Source organism: Pseudorca crassidens, chromosome 5, assembly GCF_039906515.1.
Source record: "Pseudorca crassidens isolate mPseCra1 chromosome 5, mPseCra1.hap1, whole genome shotgun sequence".
Lineage (NCBI taxonomy): Eukaryota > Metazoa > Chordata > Mammalia > Artiodactyla > Delphinidae > Pseudorca > Pseudorca crassidens.
Genome location: NC_090300.1, coordinates 78,854,171 through 78,873,612, shown reverse-complemented (window position 1 = coordinate 78,873,612; position 19,442 = coordinate 78,854,171). Strand labels below are relative to the sequence as shown.

The 19,442-nt window shown below is 36.8% G+C and overlaps 1 protein-coding gene and 1 pseudogene across 3 annotated transcripts in view; one reads left to right on the top strand and one right to left on the bottom strand.

The window, feature by feature from the left end:
• SNX4 (sorting nexin 4) overlaps positions 1-19,442 on the bottom strand; it is a 62,276-nt gene that overhangs the window by 7,017 nt on the left and 35,817 nt on the right. For all 3 annotated transcript variants that reach the window (XM_067738629.1, XM_067738631.1, XM_067738630.1), the window contains 4 exons: positions 18,911-18,972; positions 8,130-8,195; positions 4,290-4,379; positions 427-526 (listed from right to left, as the gene is read on the bottom strand). In XM_067738629.1, the coding sequence (XP_067594730.1) occupies positions 427-526; positions 4,290-4,379; positions 8,130-8,195; positions 18,911-18,972 (318 nt within the window). The remainder of the gene's footprint in view (positions 1-426; positions 527-4,289; positions 4,380-8,129; positions 8,196-18,910; positions 18,973-19,442) is intronic.
• LOC137225479 (proline-rich nuclear receptor coactivator 1-like) lies at positions 1,802-3,796 on the top strand (annotated as a pseudogene).

The window sequence follows — 19,442 nt, the reverse complement described above, 5'->3', positions numbered from 1 at the left end:
GATAAGGAATTTTCTTCACAAGTATTCACTGTAAGCATTTAAGAATAAAGTACACAAAAAGCTCCCTGTTAGGAGAGAGGCACTGATTCTAAAAGGGCAAAGTTATCTAAAATTTCTATAATATACCAGGTAAAATTAAACCTGGCAAAGGTTATTATTTCAATCCCAAAGAATAATGTTTTTTCACTTGGACTTAATCAGAAAAGAGATGGTTCTTATTACACACAGCAATGTTGGCAAAATTTCTTACAACACTATATAATATGTGTTTTAATGGCTTACATCCTTTTATATCAAGATCACAAACAAAAGAATTATAAAGTTGCCCACAAATTATTTCCCTGTAAAAGCTACGGGCATCCTGCAGCCCATTCCACTTAAGGTTTGCTGTAATAATACCAGAGACCTAAATGGAAAACCACTCACCCCAGTTGCCAGTTCCTCACACTGCTGCTTCTTGGATGCTAAGTCCTGAGCAGCCATCTCCAAATCATACTGCATAAGTTCATGTTTCCTGCACACAGCCCTAGGGATGAAAGAAAGTGCTGCCATTTAATTTTTGTGGCTTCTCCATTAATATGTTAAAAAATTTTTTTTCAAGGGTTAAGGGGAGGCATTCACGTCTTACTACAGTCAGAACTTTTATATACAGAATTTTCAAGTTTAAAATGTAGTAGCCCAACATTAAAAATTTAATCTAGCAGAACCTAAACATAAAAACTTTATATATACTTAAAACAAAAAAGGTTGTTTTCCAGATACTTGCAACATTTTTTTCAATAAACATACCATTATCACATACATTTAAAAAAAGCTTTTGTATAACATAGGAACTAATGCTATAATCTCACATTACAACTGAGTATTGTTTAAAAAGACATTATCTCAAAGCTTTCTTCTTTTTATTTAGAAACCTCTATTAGTTTTTATTTTCCTAAAAGTAATCCATGCTCACTGAAAAGAAAAAAAAGGATTCTAATACAGGAATGCACAAAATAAGTTTCAAGAACGCTCTCTTTTCCCCAGTTCCACTATCCAGACATAATTCATGTTAATAGATAGTATATATCGTTCCAGACTTTACCTAGGCATTTACAAATACACATATCCACCCACCCCCAGTAATTCTACATCTTTTCTGTCTCAACTATTTATATACCAAAGACACATATGTTTCTGTATCAATACACATTAATCTTTTCTATAACTTAAGAGCTGCAGAGAATTCCACTGTGTTCAGCAACTTTCTTTTGGTCTGTAACTTGAAAACACCTTGTGGTAACGTCTTCTTTTTTTATTTAATTATTTATTTATTTTATTTATTATTTATTTTTGGCTGCGCTGGGTCTTCATTGCTGCGTGCAGGCTTTCTCTAGTTGCGGTGAGTGGGGACTACTCTTCGTTGCGGTGCATGGGCTTCAGTAGTTGTGGCACGTGGGCTTAGTTGCTCTGTGGCATGTGGGATCTTCCCGGACCAGGGCTTGAACCCATGTCCCCTGCATTGCCAGGCGGATTCTTAACCACTGCGCCACCAGGGAAGTCCTTAGTGTAACTTCTTACTACTCAAAACTCTAGAAGGAAAAAGGCTAACAATGTGATGTTTTCATACCAGCTACTGAACAACTAAAGGAATATTGCTCCTCTGTTTTATTAACAGAATTCTTAGGCTGATTTTAAAAGTGATAGGGGACCGTTGGTAGTGCCAAGACTCGTCAGGACATGCATACGGTCTCTCGCTGTCTGGTGTGGGGTTTGCCATGGGCTGGCAGCCGCCCACTTCCAGTTGGCTTTTTACTGAGTTATGAGGTGCCCGGTGTGGGGCGCCAGTCCAACTGGGGCGCTGCTCCTCGCCGGGCCAACCTACTTAGCTGTACTTTTCAACTTCGAAAGTTGGCAGGAGCGACAGCAGAGCTGTTGCCTCTTTGAAGCGATAACTTCTCTGTGCTAGTCTATCAGATGAACGGCATTTACTGTTTAACTATTCTTAATGGAAGGTAGTTTTATTACTTGTGTCCAGAATGATGAAGTTTTCGAAAGAAAAGTTACCAATTGAATTGATGATATGCTGCCCAGTTGCTACTGGACTAGGATAAAACTGATTAAAACTTAAACCATACTAAGTCGCTATATTACTTAAAGTAACCTTTATATCAAAATAAAACATTTTGACTTTAATTTCAAAAACCTTCATAATACTAGTGAAAATAAGTTACTGACATTTGTTGAAAGAATATTGTTTGAGAGATTTGCAGCTTATCTAGCTGTGCCTTGCAAAAAATTAAATTTGTCCACCATGATTACTTAAATTTTGTATAGATTCCTTTCAATTCCATGGCTCTCCTGTAATACTAGTGATAATGTAAAAGTGAGCTTTTGTACTTGTTTCCTAGTAAGGTTCCTTTATTTTCTAGAACTTTATTAAAACCAGGGAGCTCTGTTGGCAGTTACCCTTTTTGACATGGATTATGTTACCTTGTGCTCTGGCTTTCTATTTGTGTCCTGCTTCCCTACCATATTACAAGTGTTGAAAGGGCAGTGATCTAATAGATTACCTTGTCTTTCCATCTCCTCATGGCTTCCTATAAGGATCACTTGAGCTAGGAAAGTGACTGGAATTAAGGCAGTAAAGTTCTTGAAGCAGTTGTTAAAACAGAAAGTAGGGGGCAGGCAGAAACCATTTTCTTCTATGTATTATATGTATAACTGGACAAGATGATAGAAAGTACTTTTAAAATCAAAGAAGGGAAAATCGGAGAAAACTGCCATTCCCCACAGCCAGCTTGTTCATGGTATACACTTGTGTGAACAACCAAAGATAAACAGACAGAAAAGCAAATGTAACTTACCACTAACCAAGATCACCTCTGCAAAAAGAAATGAAAATAACTTTTGGCAGGATTCTGTTTCATCTGATATAATTCAGAAGCAGGGGAAAAAAAGCCTTTTAAAAATACTGAGAATATTAAAAATAAGCATTTGAAGAAATCATCATTTCTAACTGAAGTGAGCCAAAAGGAGAATTATGCTGGGGTAAAGTTTAGTGATCCACTTTCTCCTAGTGTTCTTCCAAAGCCTCCTAGTCACTGGATGGGAAGCACCATTGAAAATTCCAACCAAAATAGGGAGTTGATGGCAGTACACTTTAAAACTCTCCTAAAAGTTCAAACTTACATCTCAGATTCCAGTACGTATGTAAAACATAGCTTTTCCAAAATCCCTGGACTCTTGAAAAGCAGTGGTACAGAAATGGAAAATTACCTTGTTGCAATATACAAGGGCAAAAGATGAGTTTAAAAAATTACAAACAGCTTGTATTACATTTTATATTTTGTAAATACTGTATACCATGTATTACGTGTATATTGTTCATACTTGAGAGGTACATTATAGTTTTGTTATGAAAGTATGCATTTTGCCCTGCCCAAATGGTAGGTGTTCTGTATATATACAATGGAGAAATTTTAAGTGTGCTAAGGCACATGAAAGGCCAATTTATTTGCAGAAGGTACTGAGATATTTTTTCAAGAAACAGCTGTCGAATCTCAAGGTGAAGATCTCAGTGTGAACAGTTTACTAATGCACTACTGCAGTTTAAATCTGTGGCACAATCATTGTAAACATGGGGTTTGTCTATGTTCCTCTAAATTGATTTCTGCCTTCTAATCTGTAATTACCGGAAAACTCCTATTCCCATTTTTACCAAACTTAATTTCTGGTTTTTGGTTTATATCCATTCAAATTTAAAATTTAATGCCAACAAAATCGGTTGTAATCAAATTTTAAAATAATAATAATTTGGCCCCCTAAAAAGTGATAGGAAAACAATTCATTTTTCTAAACTGGACTATATCCCAGAGAATTGTTTGGCTCTGTAGAAGATACTATAAAAAGAGAAGACAAAGTCCTGACATTAAGAAGTTTTACAACCTTACTAAGGAGATAAAATATGCAGGTATGGAAAAAATTACAGAATTTAAATGGTAATATACAACCTAGCGACAGATTATGCTACACACTCTCAATCTGTACTTTGCTTCCAATCTTCAAACTGGAAAAAGTAGAACAACATACAGACAGACCTGAAGTCTGAGACTAACAGGTTTTATCAACATAATGCTTCAAGCAGAGGGCTCATCTCAGCTATGTCTAGCACTCTGTAACACACAGGAATACAATGAGACCTCATTCAATATCTGGGGGAATTAACTCATTTAAAAATCTTTATTTTAGAGTAGTATATGAGTGGTGACCAGCCACAGGGCTGCATCTGGAACATGTATTATACTTACCTCAGTGCTTCTGCATAAAAAAGATACTCCTTTAACTGATCTGCATAATGTTCTTCATCTTCTAAAATATCATCAATAGAAGACGCATACCTATTTAAAAAACATTGCAAATGTATATCTCAGAAATAACTAAATTTCCTTGTCAATTGCATTATTATGAACTTTCATCAAATCTTTAACTGTGGTCACTTTTAAGTCTTTTGCCATTTACAGATAGTTCTGGGTGTATTCTGATGCTTTTGCAAAAATGTTCCCATAAAAGGGTTTCATCTTCAAGGAATTCATGGAAAAGACTGACAAGTACAGGTTTCTGGTAACTGACTACACTGCTGAACTGAATGAATAAGCATTTTCAGAACTCTAATGGAAAACTGATGAATTCATAAAATTGCTAACAAAAGATAAAGATAAAAAAAATTAATTACATGGGACTGAGTGAACTGATGAGGATGATTATAATTTTTTTGACTTTGTTTGAATTTAAAAAATGTGATGTAAAAAAAATTTTTTTAATAAATAAGTAAAAATAAAAAACATTGCATAGAGTAACCTTTATCAGGACACAAAGTATTGACGTTCTAAAGAAGGGCTATTCAAAGCGTGGTCCACAGACCATTTGCTACCCATGAGTGACAAAAGCAAGTACAGAAAGTGAGAATAAGCATTTAGAAACATTTAACAACTTTTTAAAATTGAAATACAGTTGATTTACAATATTATGTTAGTTTCAGGTGTACAGCAAAGTGATTCAGTTATATATATATATATTTCTTTCAGATTTTCCATTATAGGTTATTATAAGATACTGAATATAGTTCCCTGTGCTATACAGTAAACCCTTGTTGCTTACCTATTTTATGTACAGTAGTTTGTATCTGTTAATCCCACACACCTAATTTATCCCTCCCCCCTACAGCAATCTTTAACTACCATGACAATGTTATTTTATTTACCTAAATGTTCTGATCAGCAAGGTCTTAGAAATAGAAAAACAAAGCAAACAAAAAACGGTCCTTCTTAAGGTAGCTTAAGAAGCACTGCAATATCTTTTGTTCAAATATATTACAAAAAGGGCTACAAAATCTGTAGAAAGAGTAAGAGTTTAGTATAATTGGTACATTAGTGTTCCTGGTAGCAACTACATACAGTAATGCCAAAAAGCTACAAAAGGAAAAGTCGAGCAAATAAAGATTACAGAAAATTTTAGAAGCCTTATTTTATTCTAATTCTCAATAGCAACCTCTGCTTTGATCTGGACAAGCCCTTCACGGTCGTGCCACTCTTGTTCCTGGCCTTGAGCCTTTCGTTGCACAGAAATGTGATGGCTTTCCACACTACTTCTCCAAATCCTACCATATGTATCTCAACACCTCTAGAAATCTTCCCAGACTTCTTTAGTCCTAGTCATCACTCTACTTCTGATCTCTTATCAAAAATTGAGGACTTAAATTTTATCAAAGAAATGTCTCTTGTGTTGGTTTTCTCTGATCACATTATAAATTCCCTAAGGACATGGGCTATGTCATTTCCTACTTCTGTATGGTATAAGAAGCATCCTTTTTTCAAATCAATTCTGATTCCCTAGCATGGACATAAAAGAAAAATATATTTTATGTCTCCAAGTCCGCTTCTTGTAGACAAGTAAACAAGTTTACTGAATTCTAAAAACAAACAAAAATCTACCTTAATGCTCACTGAAAAGTGATGTGTTTACAGTATTTATAAAAGTAGGCAAAATATGTATTCTGTAAATATAAATTTACATTTGTTAGAGTGTGGAATTTCCCCTATGTGACTGAAAGACATCTTGAGAATCATTGTTAACAGTAGGAAAAACTGCCTTTAGTTCATAAATCTACAATTCTGGAAAAGTTAATGTTAAGAAAACAAAAAAGAAGATAGGTAGCTGGTGGCTTGAAGATAGGAAACATAGTGTAGGGATAAGCAGCACATCTTTGGGTAGAAAAGGGTAAATGGTAAAGATTTTTTAGATATCATTACTAAAATTAATTTTATTTAACATTTTAAATAAACCAAGTAAAGGGATAATCCCAAATTCTTGCAAATACTAAAAATATCCAGTCAACAGAATGCAGGAAGACTTAACAAAATGGTTGAAAAGCAGCTGGTCAGCTTATATAACAGCCCCCCAAAAATAATACTTAGATAAAATAAATATATTTTTGTCTTTTTATTATTCAGTTATAGGAGTTCTTTATATATTATGGTTGGAAATGTTTACTCCCAGTGTGTGGCTTGCCTCTTCATTATCTTAATGGTGCATTTGTGTGTGTTTGTGGTAAAATATAATGTAAAATTCACCTTTTTAACAATTTATTGATGTACAGTTCAGCAGCAGTAAGTACATTCATATGGTTGTGCAACCATTACCACCATTCATCTCCAGAACTTTTTATCTTCCCCAACTGAAACTGTACTCCCACATTCCTTCCACTTCCAATGGTGTCTTTTGACAAGCAAAATCTTTAATTTTGATGAAGAACAATTTATCATTTTAAAAATATTTTTTTCTTTTCATATCCGCTTTAAAAAATCTTTGCTTACTCGAAGGTTGCAACAATATTCTCCTATGTTTTCTACTAAAACCTGCAATTTTAGCTTTTACACTTATGTGTATCATCCAAATTGAATTAGTTTTTACGTAAGGTGTGAGATATAGCTCAAGGTTCATTTTTTTCCATGAAGATATCCAGTTATTCCAGAACCATTTCTTGAAATGAACTATGTAAATGTGGATCTATTTCTGGACTCCATCCTATTCCACTGACCTCTTTATCTCAGTACCTCCTGGTAACTATAGCTGTATACTGAGTCTTGAAATCAGGTAATATATTCCAGGCTTGTCCTTTTTCAAGACTGTTTTGGCTATTCTACGTTCTTTGAATTTACATATAGATTTTAGAATCAGCTTATCAATTTCTATTAAAAAGTCACTGGAGTTTTGATTGGGACTGTGATTTAGGAAGAATGGTCATATTAACACTACTGAGTCTTCCAATCAATCTATGAACATGGTTTAGTCTCGCCATTTATTTAGGTCTTTACTTTCTCTCAGCAATGTTTATATATAAAGTTTTCAGTGTAGAGGTCTTTCACATATTTCATTAAATTAATCTGTAAGTATTCTGTTTTGATGCTATTATAAATGGCATTTTTAAGTTTTTATTTTCCAATTGTTACTAGAATGTAAAAACAACTTTTTTTATATATTCATTGCGTATCATGCATTCTCATTAAATTCAGCTATTCCATAATATTTTCGGTTGATTCTTTATGATTTTCTACATAAAAGATCCTGTTAACTGCAAATAAAGAGAGTTTTACTTCTTCCTTTCTAGGATGTATGCCCCTTATTTGATTTTCTTGTCTTACTGCACTGACCAGGACCTCTACTACCATTTTTACTAGTTGTGGTGGAAGCAGACAACCTTGCCTTGTTCCTGATTTTAGGAGAAAACACCAATATTTCACTATTAAGTACAGTATTACCTGTAAGTTTTAGACTGAGGAAATTCTTTATATTCCTAGTTTGATGAAAATTTTTACTGTGAGTAGATGTTGATATGCTTTTTCTACATGTACTGAAATGAACACATGGGTTTTCTTCTTTACTCTGCTAATATGTGAATTGAACGGAAAGATTTTTGAATGTTAAATTAATCTTGCATTCCTGAGATAAACTTCTTTAAGTCAAATCTATATACAGAGAGTACAATATAAATGCCAGCAAACTTTATAAAAACAGAAGAACAGAAGAATCACTAACACTTCACCACTAATGTCACCACAGGTTCTACCTTAAATTCTCTGGGTACTTACACATCCATATGATGACCAGCACTCTGCAGTCCATCACCCATTTCTTTTTCTATGGCACTCCACTCACTAAGAAGAAAAAGATAAAACCAAAAACATCATGAATTAGATATGGAATATTATTAAAGGACTCTTTTACAAGGTTGTTTTCTAGCTAGCTTTTAAACAATGTATAGTATCTATTTTGGATTTATTTTCTGTGACTCAAATATGCTCCTTTCCCTGAAGTTTAACAACTAAAATGCAAGTGAAGGCTTTAAAATATTAGTTCAAAAGTTTGTATCTGCTGCTGTTAAGTGCAAAGAAAGTATCATACAAAACAGTTTCTGCTTACAGACAACTTTCTCAGCTAGGGTGCCTATTTAAATCAACTGTGGCGCTTTTAGAAACTATGAATACTTACCCTGCTCTTGATCTACTTAATTAGAATCTCAGGGACAGAGCTGAGGCGTGCATATTTTTAATTACTACATGGATGAGTCTGATAAACACACATGATTACATGTCACTATCTTAATAGGTAACAGAAAAAGACAACTGTACAGAAATAGTAGGTGTACCATAAAACTTTGATAACTTGCACTAAAGTTGCATGACAGTCTACTTAAAACCACAGATCATTTTGTTGTCATTTCAGTGAAAATTCTTGAAATAAAAATTCCTTTTTATGGAAGATGCATATGTATATTATAATAAAGGGGGAAATAAATCTATAATCCTAAATACTAAGAGGTGACATAATTTGATATATTTCCTTCTAGTTCTTTTTATTTGCTCATTTTAATATGGCTGAGATCATGCAGTATATGCAATTTTGTATTATGCTTTTTCTATTAATAGTATTTCCCCACATTATTAAAATAACTTGTTCTCAGCATTATTTCAGATGGCAACTCATAATTTTTTAACATTTTCCTGATCATTCAAGATTGTTTCCAATTTTTCTGCTATGTATAATAAACACCTTCAATTGCATATATCATAAAAGGGAAAAAATTAAAACACTATGATTCTGTTAATCTGTAGTTTTTATACACTGTTCTTGAAATATCAGATTATACGCTTATAATACTAGAAGGGTAAAACCGTACATGGTTTTTAAAACTGTCAAGGAAGGAAAACAAACATAAATAAACATATCTCCTTCCGACGATTTTTAGTCATATGTTTACCCTCAAAATAGTAATAGCAACAGTTAACCTTTATTTAGTGCTTTGCTGTTTATAAAATGAATTTTTAACATCTCTAGCTATATTATCTAAAGCCACACTTCCAATGCCTACAAGACAATTTTGCCTTTATATACCTCTGTCACTTCAAATTCAACATACCTAAAGCCCAGCTCTTCACATGAAAAACAAAGTCTAGGGGTTTTGGCAGATTACAGGCATAACTAGCCAAATCTGTAATGTAGCAATCACAGTTAACGCAGCTATAGGTCACGTCAATAGAATTAATGGACAGTCCAGATCAACTATCCATTGGATGTTCCACAGGTACTTCATCCATCTAATCTTTGAGCACCTTTTAATGTGCTACCAACTCAAGGTCAATAAAACCAAATTTAATTCTTTTGTTTACCAAACAAGACTAAAAACTAGTTCAAGAAAGGTAAGACTTACACTTAATCATCTATTTACTCCTATTAAGTCATTTAGTGCCTGATAAATACTTGGCATTTATAGGTTGTCGGTAAAATGAAAGAATGAACCCATAAATGAATAAATGTGAGGAGGGAAACATGTACTGGGTTCTATGTATCAGCCACTACTACTAGGCACAAGACCTCTCCCCTCAAGATATACATAGTCTAGCCCTTGACTACTCAAACTGTGGTCTATGAACAGTATCACACCTGGAACTTGTTGGAAATGCATACTTGCAGGACTCATTCCAGATCTACTGACTCAGAATATTCATTTTAACAGTTCTCCAGGTGACTTGTATGCCTATTACAATTTAAGAAGCATCTGCTAAACAAAAGGTTCTAACTGGGGTCCAGGTACATGCCGAGGATTGGAACTAGAAAATGTTAACCAGTTTAGGGAGGGAGAGGAGGGAGAGGAGGGAGAGGAGGGAGAGGAGGGAGAGGAGGGAGAGGAGGGAGAGGAGGGAGAGGAGGGAGAGGAGGGAGAGGAGGGAGAGGAGGGTGAGGAGGGAGAGGAGGGATCCATTAACAAGGAACTATTAAAGTATAGAAGGAGGGACTTCCCTGGTGGCGCAGTGGTTAATAACCCTCCTGCCAATGCAGGGGACATGGGTTCAATCCCTGATCCGGGAAGATTCCACACACTGCAGAGCAACTAAGCCCGTGCACCACAACTACTGAGCCTGAGCTCTAGAGCCCGCATGCCACAACTACTGAAGCCCGCATGCCCTAAAGCCTGCAAGCCACAACTACTGAGACCATGCGCCACAACTACTGAAGCCCGCATGCTCTAGGGCCTGCATACCTCCAACTACTGAAGCCTGCATGCCTAGAGCCCATGCTCCGCAACAAGAGAAGCCACAGCAATGAGAAGCCTGTGCACCACAATGAAGAGTAGCCCCTGCTCACCGGAACTAGAGAAAAGCCCGTACGCAGCAACAAAGACCCAACACAGCCAAAAAATAAAATAAATAAAATAAAAAGTATAGAAGGATTTAACATCAACTTTATAAGAGGCATTACTGCTATCATAAAGTACTTAATGGGTGGATAACTGTCACAGATGAACCAGATCAAAGAGGGTAATAAATCTTTTGTAGCATCTGATGAAGACTATGGACCTTTTCCACTAAGGAGGGAAAATCACAAACAAAATTTTGCATGTAATTTCAGAGACTTCATGGATTAAAGACCTAAATGTAAGACAGGAAATCATAAAACTTCTAGAAGAAAATATAGGCAGAGCACTGACATAAATGGTAGCAATATTTTTTTGGATCTGTCTCCTAAAGCAATGGAAACAAAAGCAAAAATAAACAAATGAGATCTAATTCAACTTAAAAGCTTTTGCACAGCAAAGGAAACCATCAGCAAAATGAAAAGACAGCCCATGCAATGGGAGAAAATAGCTGCAAATGATATGACTGATAATACCCAAAATACATAAATAGCTCATACAACTCAATATCAAAAAACCCGAACTCAATTAAAAAATGGACTGAAGACCTGAATAGACATTTTTCCAAAGACATACAGATGCTCAGTATGCAAATCAAAACCACAACGAGGGACTTCCCTGGTGGTACAGTGGTTAAGAATCTACCTGTCAATGCAGGGGACACAGGTTCGAGCCCTGGTCCCACATGCCGTGGAGCAACTAAGCCCGTGTGCCACAACTACTGAAGCCCGCGTGCCTAGAGCCTGTGCTCCGCAACAAGAGAAGCCACTACAATGAGAAGCCTGCGCACCGCAACAAAGAGTAGCCCCCGCTCACCACAACTAGAGAAAGCCGTGCACAGCAACGAAGACCCAACACAGCCAAAAATAAATAAACAAACTTATTTTTTTTAAAAAGATTATTAAAAAAAAAAACCCACAATGAGATACCACCTCACACCTGTCAGAATGGCTATCATCAAAAAGAGCACAAACACCCAATGTTGGCAAGGATGTGGAGAAAGGGAAACCTTGTACATTTGTTGGTGGGAATGTAAACTGGTGCAGCCACCGTGGAAAACAATATGGAGAGCCCTCAAAAACTAAAAACAAAACTACCATATGATCCAGCAATTCTGTTGCCGGAGGGTAGGTCCTTGTTTTGTCACAGAAATAATTCAGAGACGAGACACAGAGGCCAAGTAAGCGAAGTGAAGATTCACTGAGCAACAGTATACTCTCAGGAGGGAGAGCTGGCAAGCTCAGAAGAGCAGCTGCCCCGAGCTCCTTTTGGCAAGCTGGTTATATGGGGTGTGAAAACGGGTGGAATATTCATCAAGGAGGGAGGGACTTTGGGGTAACTTCCTGGCTTTCATCCAAGTTCCACCTTTCTGAGAGGAGGGGCTGTTTTTGTCCTTGGTCTTCTCGGATCTGCCATGGTGTCAGGTGCAAGATGGGTACTGCTCTGGCTGCAATGTTAATTCTATTGTAATGAGGGTATAATGAGCAAAAAGTTACATTCAGACATAAGAGGTTCCCACCTTTCTTTGCCTCTAGGACCCTGTCATATGCCTCTATGGCTTCCTGTCATATGACCCATGCCTCTCTTCTCTGCTCATATCTGGCTAACTGCCTGCTCTAACAATTCCACTCCTGGGTTACAAATATGAAGAAAATGAAAACACTGACTCGAAAAGATACATGCACCCCAATGTTCACAGCAGCATTATTTACAATTTCCAAGATATGGAAGAAACCTAACAGACGTCAACAGGCGAATGGATAAAGAAGTGTGGTATATATATGTGCATGTATATACAGATACATACACACACACACACACACACACACACAATGGAATATTACTCAGCCACAAAAAAGAAATTTTGCCATCTGCAACAACATGGATGGACTTGGAAAGTATTATGCTTAGTGAAATAAATCAGACAGAGAACTGTATGTTATCACTTATACATGGAATCTAAAAAAAACCAAACTAGTGAATATAATAAAAAGAAACAGACTCACAGATATAGAGAACGAATAAGTGGTTACCAGTGGGAAGAGGGAAGGAGGGAGGGGCAAGATAGGGATAGGAAATTAAGAGGTACAAACTATTATGTGTAAAATAAACAAGCTATAAGGATACATTGTACAGCACAGGGAATATAGCCAATATTTCATAATAACTTTAAGTAATTTCAGAGACTCTGAAGTCCATCCTTATCTCCTAGCTTAAGGAATCTGAACTATAAAACCACAAAGGTCCCTCCTGCTCTAGTATTTTACAGTTCCATTAAGAAAGAAAGGAAAGAACTCCAAGAATGGGTCAAGACTCTGGAAAGGAATAAAAATATTATTACAACAAAAATAGAGGTACAGAACTAAATTTAGCTGCCCAATCTGGTGTTCATCAGGGATAGAGGCATGGGAGGCAATGTCTCCAGCCCCAAGCAAGTCTGTAGTAATAAGTTTTATTTGTTTATACTTCCGTATATCATTTCATTTAAACAAAGTTCCATGCTAAAAAAGGGTTTGGAAACCACTCTCCCCATTTAACCCCACAATTGAACAGATATTTAAAATCGGGCTCAGAGATCTAACGTGGTTTACTCAAAAGTCAGGCATCCAATGAAAGGCAGAGCTGAGATTAGAATCAACTGCCATCAGAGTGTTCTACCTACTAATCCCAACCTTCACTTCCTTTTTTTGGCTTTCTTCATCAAATGAGCTCTTTAGGGAATTCCCTGGCGGTCTAGTGGTTAGGGTTCCGCGCTTCTACTGCAGGGTACACGGGTTCAGTCCCTGGTCACGGAACTAAGATCCCACAAGCTGCATGTTACGGCCAAAAGAAAAAAAAAAAAAAAAAAAGAGCTCTTCACCGCCACTCATCAACCACATGACCAAAAAATAAATTATAGAATCCTTCAACAAAATACATCCTGTGCGTCTTTGAGCTCTGAGGTATATGACAAGGTTTGCATATCCCTGATCATGTTTACACATGACTCTGAAAAAATTTTCTTTTGCAGTTTCCCGGAATCCCTTGAAAGGAATTATACCAACTGAATCTGGGAAAGATGTTTTTCCTTGGTTGCTTCTATATGGATTCACAATCTATGAATTAAGATGAGTATTTTAAAATGTTCAATTAACAGAATATAACATTTTAGGCTATTAGCTCCTGACAGCTTTCATTCGCTTCAAAAACTTTAGTTACTGGCACTTAAAACTCTCTTTTTTCTAAGTCTTTTGTAGAGTGAACCCTGCCTGTGTATTGTAAAAAATAAACAGAAACCTCAATTAAATAGAGTTGGAAGACCAAAAGGGGGAGCTCTCATGCCCTGTGTCCACAGCAGAGCCCAAGAAGAAGAAAGATTCCTCTTCTTTCCTGGCCAGGTCTCAGCCAATGAAAAGCCACGGAGACTCTTTGTTTAGCCCTCCCAACTTCCTTTTCCTCTCTATTAAAGCCTTCTCCTTCCCCTGCCCTGTGGGAACTTGCATGAGCCTTGCCATTGTTGCAGCCTGGAACTGCAATTCTCTGCTAATCTTTGCTGGAGAAATATCTGGCAGTCTATTTGTTTCAAGTCAACAGTGTTTGGTCCAATTCTTGACAGGCAGATCTTAAAAGTTCCTGAAACTAGTGAACATATAGACAAGTCCTATAAGCACCTACATGGAATGACCCTTTGGCCTGTCCTAAATTGAATCAGGTGCTATATCCAGGAGGAAGCTGCAAAAAGCCTAGGAACTCAAGAAGAGCAAAAAATGAACTCCCATACTTTAAAAAACAAAAACAAAAAAACCCAGCAACATGCAACATGAACATATTACAAAAATCTTCCCTGTTTCTTCTCTGTGCATCTAATTCCTGCTCATTTCTTACTTACAAGTAAGTTTAAGTCTTGTCACCTTTCCTTCCCTCTTTGACAGTCTTTTTCTACTCATAGCTCAATCATTTTCTTAATCCATTCTCTCACTTCAATCTCTCATTTAGCAAAAAGGCATAATTTTACAAAGTTATTGGATATATATAGAAAACATTTAAATTAAGAGACAAAGCTGATGAAATCAGCTTTATATTTCTTCCCCTCTCAAATTCCAAACCAAAGAACAGAAACACATTGAACTTTTTCCAGTTATGTGGCTCTCAAGCTCTGGATTTTTTCATTACTCTTTTTTTTTGGCTGCACCGCGAGGCTTGCGGGATCTTAATCCCCAGGCCCCGGCAGTGAAAATGCGACTCTTAACCACTGGACCACCAGGAAATTCCCTGGATTTTTTCATTACTCTTATGGTCAGTGTAGTGCCACTGACCATAAGAGTAATGAAAAAATAAAAAGGAAACAAAAAGAAAAGATAAAAAACACTCATCACCAATTGGTACTGCTCTGCAATCTTTTCCCACATTCCTAAATGATACCCTCATCAGTGCTTCTCAAACTGGGATACTTCATCTTCGATATCTGAAGTCATCTAAGCATGGCACAGTTTTTCTGAAGAACGAATTTTAAGTTTGAGGCAGGGAAAGTTATATATATGCTTAAATAACCATGGATGCTCTACAGAGTAAAATGTAAAATTTGAATAAACTGACAGAACTCAAGTCTTCAAAGAGATTCTGCACTTGCCACAGCTGCTTCCAGCCAATCCCCCAGGGAGTTGGTAAGGGGGGATAAAGGAGGATATGCAGTAGGATCAGTTTAAGAACTCTCTTCTCCATTAGTTTGAGACAGACTGCCCTATATCACTCCCCTCAAGCTTCCTAACCACAGAATCACCTCACCTGTTCTCAGCAGAGACACCTGCTTTACTAAGACAGGGGCCAACTAAAGTGGCCTCCTGCCACATACTGCTCCTCTCCTTTAAGACAGCTCTGTGCCTTCCTCTCTATCTTCTCTCCCATCCACCCTCCTACCCTTGCTCCCCCTGCAAAAAGCCACCACCACAAAGAGGCCCTATACCCCTTCAAGAATAACCTCAGAGACTTTTCTTAACAGACTTATCAGTAACTTGCTGTCTTTCCTTCCTTAACCCTTTCCTGTCATCCCTAGGACCACTGCATTATATCACTCAAACCAAACTGCTCTCCAAATTAACACCGAAGATTTACCCACCCATTTCCCCTCCTTTCGACTAAATTCAATTCCTCTACAGTATAACTCCAACTTCTTGAAGTGCTCCCTTCACTTGCTTGACACTGCGCACTCCTCATCAATTTCCCAATGTCTCCCTCACGTTCTTTTTCTTTGCCTGACCCCTGAACACAGATATTCCCCAAGGTTCCGCCCTTGAGTCTCTCACAGACTTACCCTAACCCTCTAACATTATCACCTTAACCCTACATTAAATATCATTCTATTAGGATGTAACTTTTATATACAACTCATATTCTCACCAGCCTCTTACACTGCAGATCCAAATTTCCAATTGCTTAATAAAAATCTTTAAATCAAATGCAATCTATTCAAAATAGAACCCTTTAATTCATTCCTCAAACCTGTTATTTTTCCTACATTCTCTATCACAATCCTCCTAATCATTCAGCTGCCTGCAAATTAAATTTTGGTATCTTTAGCACCTACCACGGTAGCAGGAGCTCAGCAAATGTGTGCTGAATGACTGAAAGAATCAATTGATAAATCTTGTCATTTATGTCTCCTTAATAGTCCCTACTGGCAATTGCTCTGGTTCAGGCTCTTGATTACCTGCTTAAATTACTTCAACCACCTGTGGTCTCCTTGGCTCACTTTTTATGAAATATTTTAGACGTAAAATGGCTTTCTGTTAATTTACTGAGTTGGCAGAAAGGCGAATCTGTATAATACTTATCATGAGACATTAATGCAAATAATTTTCTTTACAATTTGATTCAGCCAAGTGACCTTTCATCCACTTGCCTCTCAAATTAACACAAGTCCATTTATTATTTACAATAAATGTACTACTTTTGAGAGTGTCTGATTTACGTTAATTATCATATGAGCATATTCCCAAGCTTAACTAGAGTTCCAGTTTGAGTAGTATTCTTAAAATCAGGGCTGACTCACGCATAGATCTAAAAGCAGGTAAGTCGCTCTTCATGCAGCTGACTTGAATTTGCCTTTCTTCCCATTATTCCTGTTTAGACATATACTCCTATCGTAGTTATGAAGAGTCTACATGTTTACAATATTAATATGCTTCTCTTCATTAAAAACATCATATAATGCTGATATTGTCCCATCTTCCATTTGATCAACCAAGACATATAGATAACCTGTTACTCAAATTAAGTAAATATGTAGCCATATCTCGCACCTGACATTCAAATAAATTTCATATGAATCAAAAATTTATAAAACCACAAAAATGTAGAAGAAATGAAAAATCTATTTTTTTATAATCCATAGTGGGGAAGACCTTATTAAGATATACACAAAAGTCAGAGGCTATTACTTTATAAAGGAGAAAATCTAACCACTTACATGTTAACTGAATTTAACAAATTGAGTATTTCTGTATATCAAAAACCACCAGAAGGGCTTCGCTGGAGGTGCGGTGGTTAAGAATCCACATGCCAATGCAGGGGACACGGGTTCGAGCCCTGGTCCAAATGCCACGGAACAACTAAGCCCATGTGCCACAACTACTGTGCCTGCGCTCTAGAGCCCATGAGCCACAACTACTGAGCCCACGCTCTAGAGCCCATGAGCCACAACTACTGAGCCCACGTGCTGCAACTACTGAAGCCCGCACACCTAGAGCCCATGCTCCTCAACAAGAGAAGCCACCGCAGTGAGAAGCCCATGCACCACAACAGGGAGAAGCTCACGCACCACCGCAGTGAGAAGCCGGCTCACCGCAACTAGAGAAAGGCCGCACATAGCAATGAAGATCCAATGCAGCCAAAAAATTAAAAAAAAAAAAAAAAAAAAAGCCCCATACAGTTATTTACTGATAACAATATATATTGGAGAGCTGTTTTTAAGTAAGAAAAAACCAAAGTAAAACAAGTGAACATATAGCAATGTATAAAACATGCTCCCTTTCCATGTTTAAAAAAATGGGGGTGGGGGGGACTTCTCTGGTGGTCCAGTGGTTAAGAATCCATCTTGCAATGCAGGGGACACCTGCTCGATCCCTGGTCAAGGAACTAAGATCCCACATACCAAGGGGCAACTGAGCCCGTCCGCTGCAACTACTGAGCCCATGCGCCACAACTACAGAGCCCATACGCTCTGGAGCCTGCGTGCCACAACTAGAGAGAAGCCCACGTGCCACAACTAGAGAGAGAAGCCCGCACGCCGCAATGAAAGATCCCGTGTGCCACAACTAAGACCCGATGCAGCCGAAAAATAAATAAATAAATATTTTTTTAGAAAGGGGGGAGGGAGAAATGAATTTGTTTGTGTGTTAATATATACATTAATGGTGCTACATGTTACTAGAAGGATACACAAGTAACTCAGAAACGGCTATTAGTTGCCTCAGAGGAGGAGACCGGGGTGGTTGGCAGGCAGGAGGGAAGAGACTTTTCACTATATAAGCTTTTGTTCCTGTTGAATTTTGTGCTATATGAATGTCTTACCTATTCAAATATGTTAAATGAATTATTTTGATTAATTCAATCAAAAGGACTTAGAACATTAGCAAGGACATTTTTCTTACAAGAAGATTTGGATAATTAACTTCTAAAATGTCACAACTAAAATAATTAACACACACAAAAATTCACAAAAGAAAAAGCTCAAAAATAACCAAGATATGCAAGTTATCTACACAAGTAAATATTCTAATTTACACTAATATTACCTCAAGACTGAAAAATCCATCTTGCAAAAGCCTTCAGAAATTATAAAGTGACACAAAGAAAGAAAAGAAAAAGAAAATCGCTAACTCTATATGACAGTGATTTCCAAAGGAATCTTCTTGGGCATTCTGCCAAGAAAGTAAAAGACACCGCTCACTGCTTCAGAGCAGTTTATCTTTTATCTGCTCAATATACTGGACTCCCTTATTATTTTTTATTTAAACAAAGGCTTTACAGTGAAAAGTCTGAAGACTGCTACTACAGAACGTCATTTAAAAAATAATCTTTTGCTTTCCAGAATCATATATTTCCAGAATCATATATACTATAATCAAGAATTATAGTTCTTAGGCAAAAAGCTAATTAGAGCTAGTTGTTGTTTATTATAAAAGTTTGCATAATGCTTACCTGAAAACTCGCCCATAATTCCCATGTACTTTATATACACCATACAGTCGGTCTGCTACTCTCTGGAATAAACAGTCAAAAGAAATTGCTATGAAGTCAAAGTTACATAAAGATTACTTAAAAAAAAGATTTTATCCTCATTTAAAATACATATATATATATATATATATATATATATATATACATGCTTAGCACAATAACCTTGAAAAATATGGAAAAGAAGCTTAAATCTCCCAAAGTTTCATCATGGGAGATAATTGTATTTTTTTAATTAACGTTTTAAAATTTCCTATACCAAGAGTGCTAATATTTTTAACCAGCAGGTTATTATTACTTTTATTTTATAAATTTATTTATTTATTTATTATTTATGGCTGTGTTGGGTCTTTGTTGCTGCACGTGGGCTTTCTCTAGTTGTGGCGAGCAGGGGCTACTCTTTGCTGTGGTGCACGGGTTTCTCATTGCGGTGGCTTCTCTTGTTGTAGAGCATGGGCTCTAGGCACGTGTGCTTCATTAGTTGCAGCACCCGGGT